This window comes from Neoarthrinium moseri (assembly GCF_022829205.1).
Source record: "Neoarthrinium moseri strain CBS 164.80 chromosome Unknown scaffold19_Wmoseri_CBS_16480, whole genome shotgun sequence".
In the NCBI taxonomy this organism is placed as follows: domain Eukaryota; kingdom Fungi; phylum Ascomycota; class Sordariomycetes; order Amphisphaeriales; family Apiosporaceae; genus Neoarthrinium; species Neoarthrinium moseri.
In genome coordinates this window covers 337,916-353,974 of record NW_026055133.1, presented here as the reverse complement: position 1 = coordinate 353,974, position 16,059 = coordinate 337,916, and the positions used below count along the sequence as shown (strand labels likewise).

At 49.4% G+C, this 16,059-nt stretch overlaps 4 protein-coding genes across 4 annotated transcripts; 3 read left to right on the top strand and 1 right to left on the bottom strand.

The window, feature by feature from the left end:
- Positions 1 to 153: 153 nt before the first annotated feature.
- Positions 154 to 2,568, bottom strand: JN550_005920 (uncharacterized protein; the record flags this gene model as incomplete). The annotated part of the gene is made up of 3 exons (XM_049317601.1): positions 154 to 1,116; positions 1,167 to 2,345; positions 2,410 to 2,568. The coding sequence occupies 3 exons, from the start codon at positions 2,566 to 2,568 to the stop codon at positions 154 to 156; spliced, it is 2,301 nt and encodes a 766-aa protein (XP_049172163.1).
- Positions 2,569 to 6,356: 3,788 nt separating this feature from the next.
- JN550_005919 (uncharacterized protein) lies at positions 6,357 to 7,744 on the top strand (the record flags this gene model as incomplete). Its single annotated transcript, XM_049317599.1, has 7 exons — positions 6,357 to 6,396; positions 6,447 to 6,528; positions 6,587 to 6,625; positions 6,684 to 6,820; positions 6,876 to 7,109; positions 7,157 to 7,522; positions 7,578 to 7,744. The coding sequence occupies 7 exons, from the start codon at positions 6,357 to 6,359 to the stop codon at positions 7,742 to 7,744; spliced, it is 1,065 nt and encodes a 354-aa protein (XP_049172162.1).
- A 2,855-nt stretch (positions 7,745 to 10,599) lies between these two features.
- On the top strand, positions 10,600 to 12,170 carry JN550_005918 (uncharacterized protein; the record flags this gene model as incomplete). The annotated part of the gene is made up of 3 exons (XM_049317598.1): positions 10,600 to 11,069; positions 11,141 to 11,635; positions 11,750 to 12,170. 3 exons carry the CDS (start codon positions 10,600 to 10,602, stop codon positions 12,168 to 12,170), a joined length of 1,386 nt encoding a protein of 461 aa, XP_049172161.1.
- A 1,332-nt stretch (positions 12,171 to 13,502) lies between these two features.
- On the top strand, positions 13,503 to 14,946 carry JN550_005917 (uncharacterized protein; the record flags this gene model as incomplete). The annotated part of the gene is made up of 5 exons (XM_049317597.1): positions 13,503 to 13,669; positions 13,731 to 14,065; positions 14,141 to 14,442; positions 14,527 to 14,692; positions 14,762 to 14,946. The coding sequence occupies 5 exons, from the start codon at positions 13,503 to 13,505 to the stop codon at positions 14,944 to 14,946; spliced, it is 1,155 nt and encodes a 384-aa protein (XP_049172160.1).
- Positions 14,947 to 16,059: the final 1,113 nt, after the last annotated feature.

The window sequence follows — 16,059 nt, the reverse complement described above, 5'->3', positions numbered from 1 at the left end:
GGTTTCTGTGAAGAGCGTCTATTACTAGCTGTCTGGAGAAGGATATCAGACCTCGTTCGGTAAACTACGTAGCGCTAATTGACCAGAAGCTTAAGATACCAAGCCATTCCCTCTTGCCTGTGCAGGCAACCTAATCTAAGGAAATTGCTGAGATCAAATGTGTTTGACCCAGCCCACTTCGACGAGGTTGTCAGGGTCGATTTTGAGATCTGCAAGCTTGGACCTTGTATTCTCGCGGAGCCACAAGAAGATCTCTAGGAAGATCTTGCGGCATGTTCTCCTTACTAGATTGCTCTGGCTCTGGCCTGGACGCATCATTTGTTTCCCGAGCACGTATATCAACTCAGATTGCCCAGCAGAGCTTAGTTGGCGAAGCTCTTGTTGTATTGAATTGGACTGGTCTGGAGGAGTTCCGGCTTGCTTGCCTGTCCGTGCAACAAAATCGTTCAGTTGCTCCACAATGACCTGGCGTAGATCGGAAGTAAGAACTTCGTCGGTATACCCGTGTCGAAGCGTGATGTGATAGCAAAACTTAAGTTGGTGAACTCGCGTGAGTATGAACCGCTCACCCATTGGCACCGTAGGAATGGGGAGGGTGCGCAGATGAAAGAACACAACGACCTCGGGACGTGAGTGGAATTTTCGAACAAATTGTGTGAATACCTTGGGGACCACGTCAAACCCTGCGCCAATTTTGTCGAAGAATATACCGAGGCCAGGCGCCGTCGTCACATTGCCACCACCAAAGTCCGCTGATAAGGATGTGGTCAAAGCTTCAGAGACAGAAGACGGCGGCGAGGATACTCTGAAAAGCCGTGACGCGGTGACGTTTTCCATCCCCTCGGCAGCCCACTGTCTCTCCTTGCCCCACCGCCACAGCACGAAGACTGATCCTAGGATCACAGCCAAGACCAGGCTGAACCACGCTCCATCGGGAACTTTCAGTAGTACAGATGAGATATAAGCGCCGTCTAGGGCGCCAAATACCAGGAAGAAGAAGAGCACGACTGGTGAAGGAAGCTTCCAAACGATGATGGCAACGAATGAGACCATACACGTCGTTATGAAAGTAGTGATTATGACACAAACGCCATAAGCATTTCCTAAACTGGTAGTCTGTTTTGATATGAGCTAGGGAACGTTGTTGAATAGTTATAGTCGCTTACGTTGTTATAAACAGCCGTGACTATCACGGTGCCAATCATGAGCAACCAATTCGCGATGGGCATGTATACCTGCTCGTGGAACTTTCGGCTTGTGTGAACTGTCTTGATATGAGGAAAATAGCTGAGCCTCATGATTTGCGAAAGCAGCTGGAACGAGCTCGTGATCATGGCCTGACTAGCAACGATAGCTGCCAGTACCGCAATAACCATGGAAAAGTAAAAGCTTCCTGGTGGAACGGTATAAAAGAACGGATTAGTGAAGGCGGTCTCGGTCGAATCGGTAGAGATGTAAGCTGCCTGTCCAGCATAGGCGATGAGTAGGCATGGATACGCAAGGCAGAACCAGGAGAGCTTGACTGCCCGGGCGCCAAAGGCTCCTATGTCGGCAAATAGGGCCTCGACACCAGTAAAAGCTAGGAGCAGGCCCCCTAGTGACTTCCAACCATCCTCTCCATTTCGTACCAAGTACTGAAAAGCAAAGTATGGACTGAATGCCTTAAGCACAGTGTAGTCATGAATCGCCAGATTGTAAATTCCGCTGCACAAGTTGAAAAGGAGCCATACAATGACGATCGGGGCAAAGGCAGTACCGACTTTTGAGGTTCCAAAGGGCTGTATCATGAAGAGGCAGACGAGGATAGCACAAGACACTCCAACGATGGTATTTGTGCCAAGATCCGGATCGACAACTTTGATGCCTTGGATGGCGCCTAGGACTGACTGAGCGGGCGTCAACATGCCATCAGCCATGACCATTGACACTCCCAGGACCCCGAATAGTTTGAGAAGAGCCTTCGAGGCGCGGCTGCCTTCGATGAAAGATCGAAACGTCCTTCCATCAAATCGCAGGTCACTGGTTTTATGACGAGACAGATGAACCATGCCGGATTTGTTCGGATCCCGGGGGACAATGTTGGCATAACGTGCCAACAGTGAGTACAATGCGAATGTGCCTCCTTGGCCATCATCGTCCGCTGCAAGAACGATGAAACAGTATTTGACGGTGACAATAAGAGTCAGAGACCAGATAATGATTGACAAGGCGCCGACTAGATCGTCCCACGATGGCTGAGATGAGAACGTAGAGCTGTACACATAAAGTGGGCTGGTACCAATGTCGCCGTAGATGACACCGGTGCTCTGCCAGGCAAGCCATAGTAGGATGATCCCTCGGTGGTTCTATTAAATGATCAATGTGAGTTGCTGAGGCCTTCTCTGAGATTAGGGGATGTCTTCTATTCACCTGCTTGTGGGAACGTTGAAGGTCTTCTTCCGTAATGCGTCTAGCCTTTTCTTCGTTGTCCGCGTCCCAGTCCTCTGGCGCAAGACAAGTGACGTGGGCCTCGCTCTTCGGCTGCAGCCCTGTGGGAGGACACTGGCCCGCAATGTGAGGCTCGGCCATTTCGGCTGTTCACTCAAGTAGTGAGGATTGCTGGGTTTTATTCACCGACGGATTCACTTGTCTGATAAACGTGGGTTGGAGAAGAGTGGGATGTGTAGAAGGGCAGTGCGCGTCTTATATGGTTGTTATAGGCGGCACCAAGCCCTGAGGAACCTCAACACTTGGTGGGGGCGGCCAAAAGAAACCGGCGAAATTTCAGTAGCTTACAAGTTGTGTGCCACCCTGGCTCATTGCACCATCAAACTGCTTTCCAGTCAAGGGTGGACAGCCACCAATCATGCACATCCTGTTGCACACTAAGCACTACGTTCATCGTCTTGTTCTTATCAGTCCATTTGAGCCGAGCAACTGAGGCCAATTTAGTATGTACCCGTCGGGTAGCACCGAACGTGGTCTAGCCAGCCAGGGAGCGCTAACTAGATCCTTGTAGGTCCCGCGATCACGGGCTGCTCTCATAATTCAAGCTTTACTAGAATTCCCTCATTCCAACTAGAAACTACTTGGTGTATTCTCAATTCGTTGGGTGGGGGAGATTCTTGGGGTTTTTCATGGATGCACAACTGTGGATTTGGAAAGGCGGGCGGTTCACCACGTAGACAGTTCAGAGACCATCTACCGGTCCCTCAACACCAAAATAGGAGTCAAAGTCTGCCAAACGTGCTCGAAGAGGTTATTGCGGCCTCCGGCCGCGAGATAATTGGGATATTAAGGTCTTTACGACTAATTGGTATAACTGGTATCAGCTCAAGCCACCTGTATTTGGATGTAGACACCTGCCATAATGGACATGTAACTGCGCTGGCCAACCACAGATCGAGGCAGTGAATATGGTAAATGTGCCCGCAAGGCAAACTACGCAGGGAGATGCCGTCGACGAAGTCTTCCACGCAGACAGCACAGATCTGGCTCCGCTCAACATTGATGGGGCTAACGTGTTGCAAAGACCTCCGTTGTCGAAAATCCAGAAACCAGTGATGGAGTTGTCGGTGCAATGGCGACCGTAGCTTGCTTCCAACATTTCGCCCGTGTTGGCTTTTATGGTGTAAGTGCCCTTGCTCCAGGGTTGAAACAGAAACATTGTGACCTTTGCTGTTGGGCTCCTGACTTTCGGCGACGTACGTGATAACCGGAATAGAGCTGATAATGCCCGGCTGAAGGCCCCGGGATCGAGAGCGCAGCGCACTAGATCGAGTCGATTCACCAATTGACGCCAATCTACCACTGCGTTTGGCAATGCAGCAGCCGATTAGTATCAAGACCGCGAGAGCGATGCAAAGACCAGTTGAAACCATTGTAGGGCTGTTGCTGCTCTTCGGAGGATTGGCTGGTGCCCCAGCCATTACGTGGCTGTCCCTACACGGAGGTACTGAGATATAGAAGCTTGAGAATGACGGAGTCCCAGAAGCTTCACTTTTGTGTCGCTGTGCTACAGAAATATCTACATTTGCCCACGTGGGAGCTTGAAAGTACGATCCCACCTGTTTGCCAAAGACTTTTGCTGTTCTGGTACGTGCACAGAAGTTGACATAGTCAAATGGCGGAGTTTCGTGTTGTTGCCAAGCCCGCCCCCTGTAGAAAAGTAGTTCCGAATCAAGCCAATTAAAGCGCGTACCGCCGGATATTCGGAGCTGACAATACACCCGAAGATCCGAAGAAAGCCAATCAGAGCTTTTGTGAGCGGCAATTCGGAGACGGTCACTAAGTGCAGCAAAAGCCACTGCCGTGGACTAACATGTAAGTACCCTGCTATACCTAATTTGGATTTCACCATATGGCGCTCCATGAACGGGGTAGGGAATGCCACGCTTCTTCACCATCAACGTCTCTACGCTGGGAGTCATCTGGCTTCTTCACCGATCCGTGCGCTCGACAAGGAGCTCCGATGACATCTACTGGTAAGCATTCGAATACTTGGGTAGTCGAACAGGTTCGGTTCATTACGAGGATTTCAATGCAATGGATATCGAATTTGTTGAATAACATTACTGATAGGGAGAATCTCAAGATACTCAGGTACGCCACGGTTTACTCGAGCTGCGGAACTACCTGGCGGACACCAACACTCCTTGAGAGCAGCATCCTGCGAACAAACGCCGAGTCATTGGATAACGGCATTGGGTAGAAAATACAAGCAAGTACGCAACAAATGCTCTCTACCCGTACCTCACGCCGAACCCCCGAAAGACACGGAGGACGGGTCGGAAGCTTCTGACGATACAAAAGGCACATACGCGGAATTGGAGACAAAATATGGCAGAACACGGCAAACGATCGGTTGTGGCGCATATGGTACTGTTAGGGTACTACGCAAGATCGATAAGAACAGCCAAAACGAAGAGCTGTTTGCCGTAAAGGAGTTCCACCGGCAACCCAGCCGGCATGGTATCCCGTACCGAGATCAGATTTTGGCCGAATATTCTATTGCGAGCAATATACGGCACGCGAATGTAATCCGCATCCTTGACCTCTTTCACGTTGAGGATACGATTTACGAGGTGATGGAGTACTGTGCCGGCGGTGACTTGTTTTCCCTCGTGCAAACAGCTGGATGGTTAGAGCCCGAGGAGGCTGACTGCTTCATCAAGCAGCTCATGCGTGGCGTGAAGTATTTGCACGAAATCAACGTGGCACACTGCGATCTGAAGCCCGAAAACTTGCTGTTGACCACGGCAGGAGGCCTCAAGATCACCGACTTCGGCTTTTGCCAACATGTTCTCACATCGACGAGCGATGGAATCAAGCTGCTGTCTGGAGTCCGTGGGTCTGCGCCGTACATCGCGCCCGAGGAATATACGGAAGTCGAGTTCGATGGCCGCTTTGCCGATGTATGGGCTTGCGGAGTGATATACATGTTCATGCGTTTAGGTCGTCACCTTTGGCACTCTGCTCAACAAAGAGATGAATGCTACCTTACTTACGTTGAGGATCGTCGAGTAGAGAAAGGTTATGCTCCGATAGAGTCACTAGACCATGTAAGTAAGACCCGGAACATATCAAACTCAGCGTACAGTCACTTGAGCTGATGAAATGCTAGATTGAGACCCGTAACGTTGTATATTGCATGCTAGATCCTGTACCTGCTCGCAGGCTTACAGCCTCGCAGTTTCTCAGGGCAGAGTGGGGTCGCGCTATTGAAGTCTGCAGTATTGGTCATAGCTAGCATTAAACACAGACCAAAATGGCTCGAGATTGGGGTGCATAACAATATTCCGACTGTATCCATATATGTAGAAAAGTCGATAGTTGTAGTGACTGATGTCGCAGAACATCTTAGTGCATCTCTCCAGTTCGCTGTCGACGAGGCGCTCGCCAGGCAGCAATTGGTGTGCTAATATATTTCCAATCATCACGTTGGCAGTTCAAACATCTCTGAGGTGTAGAAGTGGATCTGTTCCTCGGCCTCAGTCACGGTTTTGTCCGTCAGGCTCTGAATCTTGGCGATGGGCAGGTATCTGGGCAAAACTTTTGGCCAGGGTGCAGGCCGTCGAAGAAAGAAATTACGCAATCGCCACCGGTCCTACCATCCGATAGGGGGCTAAGTCATAGCCAGGCTCCCGCACACAGTAGTCCCCGCTCATTTTAATACCTTGGTATCATCCGTGTTTTCTCAACAGTGACTTGTGAACCACCAACCTCGAACGGACCGCGTTGAGGCTTTTAGTACGCAACTTGATCCTAGTGACCATCATACGGATACATACCACCTTTACTCCCACATTTGGCTTCTCACAGGTCACACACAACGTAAATGCTTGTTCTCGCGGTAGCAAAGTCCCAGAATCGTCAAGATGAAGCCTCACGTGAAATTTGACTTCATCACTCTGCATTGTGAGTCCGCGATACTCTTGTCAACCTCATGGAAGCTGACCATTCCACAGATATTTGGATCATTTTTATGGGGCTGCTGAGTCTCGTTGTAATCTACCCGATGGGCAATGTTGCGGCTATTGACGCATACTTGTACGTCAACACAAAACTGCCCAAAGCTCGTTGGAACCATCACTCACAAATTCAAAAGTTTCGGTGCGAGTGCCTCTACTGAGTCTGGCTTGAACACGTCAGTGCACCCCAGTCACTACAAGTGTTCCATGCTAACCCCCAGCTCATCTTTCAAGTGTCGATCTCAAGGATTTACAAACTTACCAGCAGCTTTACCTATACTTCATCCCCATCTTCACCAATCTAGGTTTCATCAACATCGTGGTCGTTATTGTACGACTTCATCGTTTCCATCAATCCATTCAAAAAAAGGGTTGGTCGCTCGTCCTGCCCTTTTTGTCTTTTACTCATTTTCTGTCTCTTTGCAGCATCCTCGCTAGCCCATCGAGACAGAATGCCTGGCTCGCAAATGGATCTTGAGCAAGGACCTACCGATCAGCAGCCCCAAACCTCAGAGGCCAATGAAAAGTTAGAGGTTGAGACCGAGCCAAAACCTCTAGAACAACGCACTGCAGCAAGAATTACATTCGTTGCAGACCTGGCGGCGCCTAGTAGTGAAAGCAAAGCACTTCACATCCCACCACCTCGAGAAAGGGATAATGGTGGGTCGTCGTTCTCCATCCGGTCAACATTTTCTAACCATATCTAGGGTATCCTGTGGTAGAACGCGACATCCTAAGCACCGACGACAATGCCATTCAACCGATCCCTCAGGGCTCAAATCGGATGTCCAGCTTCCGCCGCCGGTCTATAGACGCAGGCCATCGACTCTCAAACGCTAGATCTTTAGAGCGTGCTGTTTCAAGCATGTTTGTATTGCGACCGGATCGCAGTCACGACAGAACCACAGCAGGGACTGGATCCACACCAAATGTTGTAAAACAACTTCCTCAACTCTCCAAGCAAGCAACCATCGGACGCAACTCTCGCTTCCGCAACCTCACCATTCACGATCGACAGCTACTTGGTGGTATCGAGTACCGAAGCCTGCGATTATTGCTGAGGATTGTTTCTGGTATATGCCAACGCCATTCCTCAACATTCCGAAATGTGTTGACTTATGCGAATAGTTTACTTTTTTGGAGTACACATTTTTGGAGCCATATGTCTTGTCCCGTGGATCCATCGAGCAGATAGCAAGTACACTGAGTATCTCGATTCGATCGGGCAAGATAAGACCTGGTGGTCAGTCTTTATGCACAAGCGCGTGGTCTTGAGTGACATAGTTGACGTTTGATAGGGCATTTTATTCGGCGCAGACCATGGTAGACAATCTCGGCTTCACGCTTACTCCTGATTCTATGATCAGTTTCCGAGACGCAACTTGGCCACTGCTAGTAATGACTTTCCTGGCATTTGCCGGGAACACGCTATACCCGGTCTTTCTAAGATTGGTCATTTGGATAATGTCAAAATTGGTCCCACGCCAATCACCTATGCGGGAGCCACTACGATTTCTTTTGGATCATCCGCGCCGTTGCTATACTCTGCTTTTCCCGAGCAAACCAACCTGGATACTTTTCGCTATCATAATGGCCCTGAATTTCGTCGACGTTCTCCTAATCATCGTGCTAGATTTGAGTAATCCAGCAGTGAACGACCTTCCAATGGGTCCCCGGATTCTTTCAGCAATATTCCAAGCCGCATCTGCCAGACACACAGGGACTGCGACGTTGAACTTAAGCAAGGTCAACCCAGCTGTCCAACTCAGTTTGGTTGTTATGATGTATATCGCTATATTTCCGATATCTGTCAGTATCCGTGCGTCTAATACATACGAGGAAAGATCTCTTGGTCTTTACAGCTCTGAGCAGACTTTGGATGAAATTCATGGGAAGTCATATATTATGAATCATGTTAAAAATCAGCTCAGTTTCGACCTGTGGTATATATTCCTGGGAACGTTTTGCATATGCATATCCGAATCTTCCAGAATCGCAGACAATAGCCAGCCTGTGAGTTCATGCTACCTCTTATATGAGCGAACCTTGACTTATCTTATCGGTGCCTGCGCACTAGGAATTTTCAGTATTCTCAGCCCTCTTTGAGGTGGTCTCAGCTTAGTAAGCTCATGTCATAGCATCTCTGGAGTTACTCTAACAAATTGTACAGTGGAAATGTGGGTCTGAGTTTGGGTCATCCAGCTGTTAACACGTCCTTAAGCGGTCAATTCACAACTTTCAGCAAACTAGTCATCTGCGCTATGATGATTCGGGGTCGTCACCGTGGTCTTCCGTACGCTTTGGATCGTGCTATTATGCTACCTGGAGAAAATGTTATCGAAGATGACATTGACAATGGGTCTAAAGAGGACTAGTCCATGTTTGACACGATGTCTTGTCAAATTATACGGATCAACTACATCAGACGAAGCAGAAATGATTCATCAGAAGTATCCGATAGCCTCAAGTTCTTGTTAGTCAATAGCGAGATGCATGTCAGCGAAGGGGAGCGGCCGAGAGATGGGGGGCGTTTCCCTATGTGCACTTTTCGAGAGGTGGCTATGCAAAGAGGCCAAATTCGCACACTGGCAGTATTCACCAAGAAAGGCGTCCATCAGAAAAGCTGAGGACCTCTTCAGGTTCATTCACAACCATTTAATTAAAAATAATAATGAGGGACAAAACCAAAGTGGTTTTGAGTGAATTCTGGAAAGTATTGCCGCTGGAAAAGCTCCATTAGAAGGCCGAGGCTGCCTTTCCTGAATTCAGAAGATGCCTTCGTTACATATCCATGCAGCACAGTCCTGCACGCTGTAGCCATTCCTCGAGTCAATACTCTAGCGAATCCTTCTCATTCATGCTAGTAAGTTGCGCACCTGAAATAAATATACTATGGAGGTAAATCATCGTCAATATTAGGTAAATCAAGTCTCCATGGGTGCCCCTTTATTAGCCCTGTAGCTCGATCCTACATGACCAGGATGTTTCGCGAGTCTCGCCGAACCTTTGTATTGATGTAGCCACTCACGGCAGAGGAGGTCCGCAAACTTGTGTATGGGTCCAGCACCCTTACGCCTCACAAATGTGCAAGGCTAATAATTCACGAGATTACACGGCTGAAAGTTGGAGACTCTTCATCAAAGGCGCGCTAAGACCAAACAACCAGATTGTTGGCTGGGGCGGAAGAGAAACGTCCGGGGTTTTTTAACAGGGCGAACCCAAAAGTTTCGTTCGTTACACGACGGTAGTTAGCCGCCTTCTTGCAAGAACAGAGCCAACAGCAATAGACCGCCAGGTCGCCTGCCTACCGAAATCAACTGTCCCGAGGGCTTGAAGACACTTGCCCGTGGGATCAGCTGCTGCTTCAATATCCGGCTGAAACTTACCGTCAATCTGTACGCTTAGTGGGTGTCACCAAAGGCTACCAACGCCTCGCCAAGTACTGGCATAGCCGACTGCGTGGTTCTGGGGTCTGGAATACCATCACCGCCTCCACTGCCCCGCACAAGTATCTGAATCGGCACTGTGCCGTCACAACCGTATGACATGCCATAGCCCCTGCACATCACTCATGATATGTGTTGGTACGTAGTGCTTGGTGTCTCCGACGAAAAGTCCTGCGCAGGACGAATACGGCATAGGAAGTGTGGAGATCTTGTAGCAGGCTTTCCCCTTGCGTGCTTACCGATTTGAAGCGCTCCAATAAACGTTTCATGACAGGCCGGCTGCTGGATGCAGGCGCCCCTTGCATCGCATCCTCCAACTGGCTATTGGCACTGCTTTCTATCTTTCGCAACATTCTTAACATGTTGGTCTGAGACGCGTTTCTCTACTTATGGAATGTTTTACCTCACCGCTTTCATTCGCGAGACTTAACTTTCAACCGATTAAAGTTCCTTTTATGATGAATCTCAATCTTGCGGTCGCAGCTGTAGGCCTAGTCAGCACATATGCCTTCTTGCGGGCATTGCTATATTTCACTCAAGACGTGAAAGAGCCACCCTCTGTGGAGGGCTGGGTCCCATTCCTCAGTCCAGCCATTTCTATGACGATTATGGGCGCTAAATTTCATGAGAAAATGAGGTGAGGTTTCCTCACAATGGTCGCCAAGCGTGTGTCCTACAAATAGATTCAGTTGCAGCAGTCACGAATGGATGATTACGCTAACAGAGTCAACCTGTTCAGAGACAAGTACAAGTTGCCCATCTACACGCTACGACTTCCGGGTTCACGTCTCTACGTCATCAACGACACAGGTCTCATTCCTGTTTTGCAGAGACAAATCCGAACTTTATCAATTTCTCCAATCATCGTCAGAATCTTTTCTCATTTTATGGGTATCAGTGAACCGGCCCTTGATATTATGGGTCGAGATCCCATCGAGGATTCTGGATTTGTGCATCAAATGACTATAGGGACTACCAAAGGTCTGGCCCCGGGACCTAACCTTGATGACCTCAATGCCAAGGCCGTGAATATTCTCAACGCATCCCTGGAGCACACCCCAACCAGGGTCAAGATGTTTCAATGGGCATCCCATGAGATAATGATGGCCACGACAAATGCTGTCTACGGTCCTCGAAACCCATTTAAGGACCCTGCTGTACGAGCAGCCTACTAGTTAGTGTATTCAATATTTGGTATTGAACCCCCCTCTGGGCCATTATGTTCTGACTTCAAACACATTTTAGCAAGCTGGATGGTGGCCTTTTGACTCTAGTCACTGGGTTTCTGCCGTCACTGGTTGCCAGAGAGGCCCTGAAAGCTCGTAGAATAATAACCGAGGCTTTCGTCAAGTACTTTGCTGAAAACAGCCTTGAAGAAGCATCAGTATATGCACGAAATAGATACCAATACCCTTCTTCGCTTGGTGTTCCTGTGGAAGATATCGCAAAGATGGAAACAGGAGGCTCAATCGGTTTAATCAGCAACACGATGCCAGCAACTTTTTGGACTCTATATCATATTTTCTCGGACCCAGCCGTACTCGAAGACTGCCACGAAGAGGTGAAAAAGGCCGTTCGAGAGAGGGGTGGTGAAAACTATCTCGATCTAGCTTATGTTAAAAGCTGCTGTCCTCTCCTGGTCTCGACAATGCAAGAAGCCTTCCGTGTCCACAGCATAGGCATGTCGGTCAGGGCAGTCGTAGAGGATCACCTCCTGGGCGGGGAATATCTTCTGAAAAAGTACGTTATGGCGACTTTGACATGTTATCCTTCACCTATGCTCCGTATCCCCTATACACCCTTCTCCGTCAAAGGTATGAGCTGGATATTGGCGCTAATATCTCCAATGCGTAGGGGATCTACCGTCCTAATACCGAGCACTGTGCAGCACAACTCGTCTACCGCTTGGGGAAAGAACGCGAACGATTTCTACCACAAGCGATTCCTGAAAAAGCCCAAAACCAAGCATAACCCAGTGGCATTTCGTGCTTTTGGAGGCGGATCAACACTGTGTCCCGGCCGTCATTTTGCTACCACTGAGATTCTCGCATTTGCAAGTATCATTCTCTTGCGATTCGATATCAAACCCGTCAAAGGTCCATGGGACACTAAGCTGTATAAAGAAACAAATGCCGCATTTCGCATCCCCAATCACGATATTGATGTGGAGCTTTTTCTGAGGGATTGCAGAAAGTGGCATATAATTTTCTCAGAACCCGGAAAGCCCATGGAAATCTCGACAGAGGATATTCCCTCAACTTCCAAAGAAGCATAAGGGCATATCTCATCTCAACCATAGAATCTGGGCAATGATTTGCTGAATTCATGCCAGCTTAGACTCGACAGATCAATTGATAGATTGGGATATTCCATATTAGGACTACTACATACATATCTCTGGCACTGCAATGGGACGTAGATTGGAAACCAACAGTATAGTACTAGTGCGTTGAAACACACGGTCTAAAACCAATTATACACGCAAATGAAGGGCTCCCTTATCTTACATTCTCTACTGCCTATCATTGCTCCATCTTTCGGTGCCCGCCGAGCCCACAGAACCCAGCTGGCGGCTTGGCGTGGGCCTGGTCTAGGTATTCAAATCCATTGGTCACGGAGTTAGCCAATTGGCTCTCAGTGCTGGCTCTAGCGTTGCCCTCAATTCAACGGGCATTGTAATGCCATCCTATCTAGTTAACGGTTACATTGAAAAGTCAGTAGTCTAATCTATTGTGTAGGCTCGACAGCCGCGACACTCAGACCGAAGTCCGCGCTAGCCAGCAGCCCGCCTTGTGTTTGCAGGAACGTGATGCACAACTAGGGTCCCCTGATTGCTTTAGGATGAGAGCTTCGTCCCGAGCTGTCCTGTGGCAATTCTTTTCTTCTTTTTTATCATTTAGTGGCGATAGGCTGCTCGTTGCGTATGGTCCACGTGCCAACTCAATTTCCTGTTTCCGTCTCGCGGTCTAGTGTACATCGGTACCTGGGTGCTGTGGACGGTTTGCGCGTCGGCCGCTTGCTTCTTCAGCGATTGCTTGGTGCCAAAGTCCGTGCCAGGTCGCAGTGTTAAGTTATTCTGCCATCTAGTGATTACGTATCATTTCCTCCGCCGTTTTCTTCCTGAGCCATTGTTTACGCCTTTCCCGCTTCCATTACGCGTGTCCAGGACCTACAAATCAGCATCTGACAAAACTCCAATATATGAGTGTGAACGGGCCCGTGCGTCCTCCGAACCACAGTACGGACCACATCTGGAGCGGCGCGCTGTGACAGCTACAGTCATCCACTTTGGTCACGATATGCTAGCATTGGCACTGCGAATTCCATGACTTCCGCCACCGTTGCGCGTCACTACTCAGGCTCTTCGCCATTTTAGGGTGCCATTACCATCGTCAAATATGTGATGGATACCTGGGGCAATGCTGCCGTCTGCCAACCAACCTTATCTTGACACTGAGTTCTAATCTTTTGCCATCCGGCCTTCTGGAATCGGCCTTCTGGAATCGCATCCCCAGCCCCATAGACTATGTCTTTCCTCTCACGGGCATGGTCTCGACTAGGCCATCGAGCACTGCTGCGGCCGCGTACATTTGCTAACCCCAATTTCATGCGAATCCCCCCCGACCATAAAGTCGAGGAGGAGACACTGCCGGACTATCTCCCGGTGCGCTACTACCCCGTGCGTATCGGTGAAGTGTTTATCGATCGGTATCAGGTGGTCGGAAAGCTTGGCTTCGGTGCCAGCTCGACAGTCTGGCTGGCGCACGACCTGAGGTATTTTGAACCCTGCGCTCATGCAAGCATCCGTTGCACCAATCCTTACCCAGGACTATAGGCAACATCGCCATGTCGCCCTGAAGGTCTTCATACGTTCCCAGGCGCTTGGAGATCGCGTCGAGAATGAAATTGCCATGTTCAAGCGTATGGAGCAGCGCGCGTTTAGCCATCCGGGCCGGAGCGCCGTCAGGACTCTGCTCGACTCTTTCCGAGTCGCCGGACCGCAAGGGGATCATTTGGTTCTCGCACACCCGCCGCTATGGCAAAGTGTCGAGGGAGCCATCTGTCGCAGTTCGCCCCGGAGGCTACCCGGCTCAGGTCTGCGCTTCGTCCTGAAAGACCTGTTCCTTGCCTTGGAGTACCTGCATGATGAATGCCAAATCATTCACACCGGTAAGGGGGACTTCCATTTCTTAGACGCTCTTATCGGCTCCCTTGTACTACTTGTTAGCTGACCATTCCTGGTAGACATCAAGGCGGACAACATCATGTTTGGCGTCACGGATGTTTCCGTCTTCGCCGAACTTGAGGAGGAAGAGATACAAAAGCCCTGTCCCCGCAAGGAGGTAGAAGGGAGAACCATCTACACTTCCCGGGCAATCAAATCACCGGGCCAAATTGGCCCGCCGGTCTTATGCGACTTCGGCTCTGCCGTGTTTGGAGACAGCGATCACCTCGAGTGCGTTCAGCCCAACGTCTACCGGGCCCCCGAGGTGACATTAAGAGCGAGCTGGGACTACAAGATTGACATCTGGAATGTCGGATGCATGGTAAGCGCCCTCCCCTTTGGCAAAGCACATTGCTCCCTATAGAAGAGGAATGCTGCACAGTTAGGCTAATGAAAACAAAACAAGGCTTGGGATATGTACGAGGGAAACCAATTGTTCCACGGCATTGACCCGGAACATCATGCTTATCGAAGGAGGGCTCATCTTGCTGAAATCATCGCCCTGCTAGGACCTCCGCCAAAGGATCTCCTTGCGCGCAGCCACCTGGCTAGCAAATTCTTCTCTGATGAAGGTATGGTACATCCATACTAACTATGGCCATTAACTCTCGGTTTATCAAGCTGACAGTTTAACCTACCAGGCACATTTACTGCTGGTATCGATTTGCCAGCCGCGACGTCGCTGGAAGAGATAGAGACGCAACTTACAAGCCATGAAAAGACACTATTTCTAGAGTTCATGCGGAAGATGCTCCAGTGGGCTCCAGAACGACGCAGTACTGCTGGAGAGCTCTTCCAAGATGCTTGGCTGCAAGAGCAGAAATGAATCATAAGCCGCCTTAAAACTTCCATAATAAGGTAAACCAGACTCAGTCACAGGTTAGGAGCCCATTATGTGGGAGGAGAGTAACGAGCATATAGACAACCAAGGCCATCGTTGCATTTCTGGTGAGATGAGACGCCGCCACCGCTGATTGAGGCCAAATAAGCCCGGAGGTGGAAAGATGCTCCCATGTTACATCGCTCGGTATGAGCTGCACAGCAGTTGCTTGCGCGATACGAAGATAGGACCTGTACCAGACCAGATAGGGGCATGCCTGAGGCATCACAGGGCTACTTTGCCGACGCAACGGTGATGCTGCGTCTCTCCAGAGTTTCAGATAGCATTCTGGCTTGATGACCAGGGGCCACGTCCCTTCTAATTCAGAATAGCGATAATTTCGCTCAACGAGCGCTTAAATTATAAATTAGTTTAAATGTTGCAAACTTCGAAAGCCCACCCTTGCTCTCATGTCCCTCAGGTCAGGATACCTGTCATGGCACTACAGGTGCATTGAGGTTCTGCAGCAAATCCTGTACATTGTGATAATCTCTAGCCAAGGAAGGAAGGCTTGCCCAGTGGCCGTCGTCATTGCTATTTTACGCGTGGGGTGCATGCAGATCGCCGCTCCCCTCTCGTACCCCACTATAGTAGCCCCAATAACCCTCACGTTCATATGTTAGAATGGGGCCGGTAGGTTAACCGGAAGGTTGACCGGAAGATCAACCGGAGGTAACTCTTCCCCACTAGCCCACTCGACCAATTAACGGGGGCGATTTGGACTCCTGATGGCATTTCATGCCATTACCGAACATACTGCGGACATTGAGGTTCTTTACTGTGTTCAACGATGACTAGGAATACCTCATAAGAAGCATATTTAGCTAATGCTAGATGTCTTACTTAGAGCCGGACTAGCCGGAGCCGGAGCGGAGGTTTTCTATGATATCTGTGGCCACTTACAAGTTCTCTTGGCGGCGTCTAGCATTTGCCATGACGATAAATAACTGAAAGCTGTCAAATTGTAGAAGACTTCAGATTCGAAAGCCGTGCATGCAGTGGAAACCTGACTGATCATAACATCCTATTATCACCACAACCACGAGATCAAAATGGTAT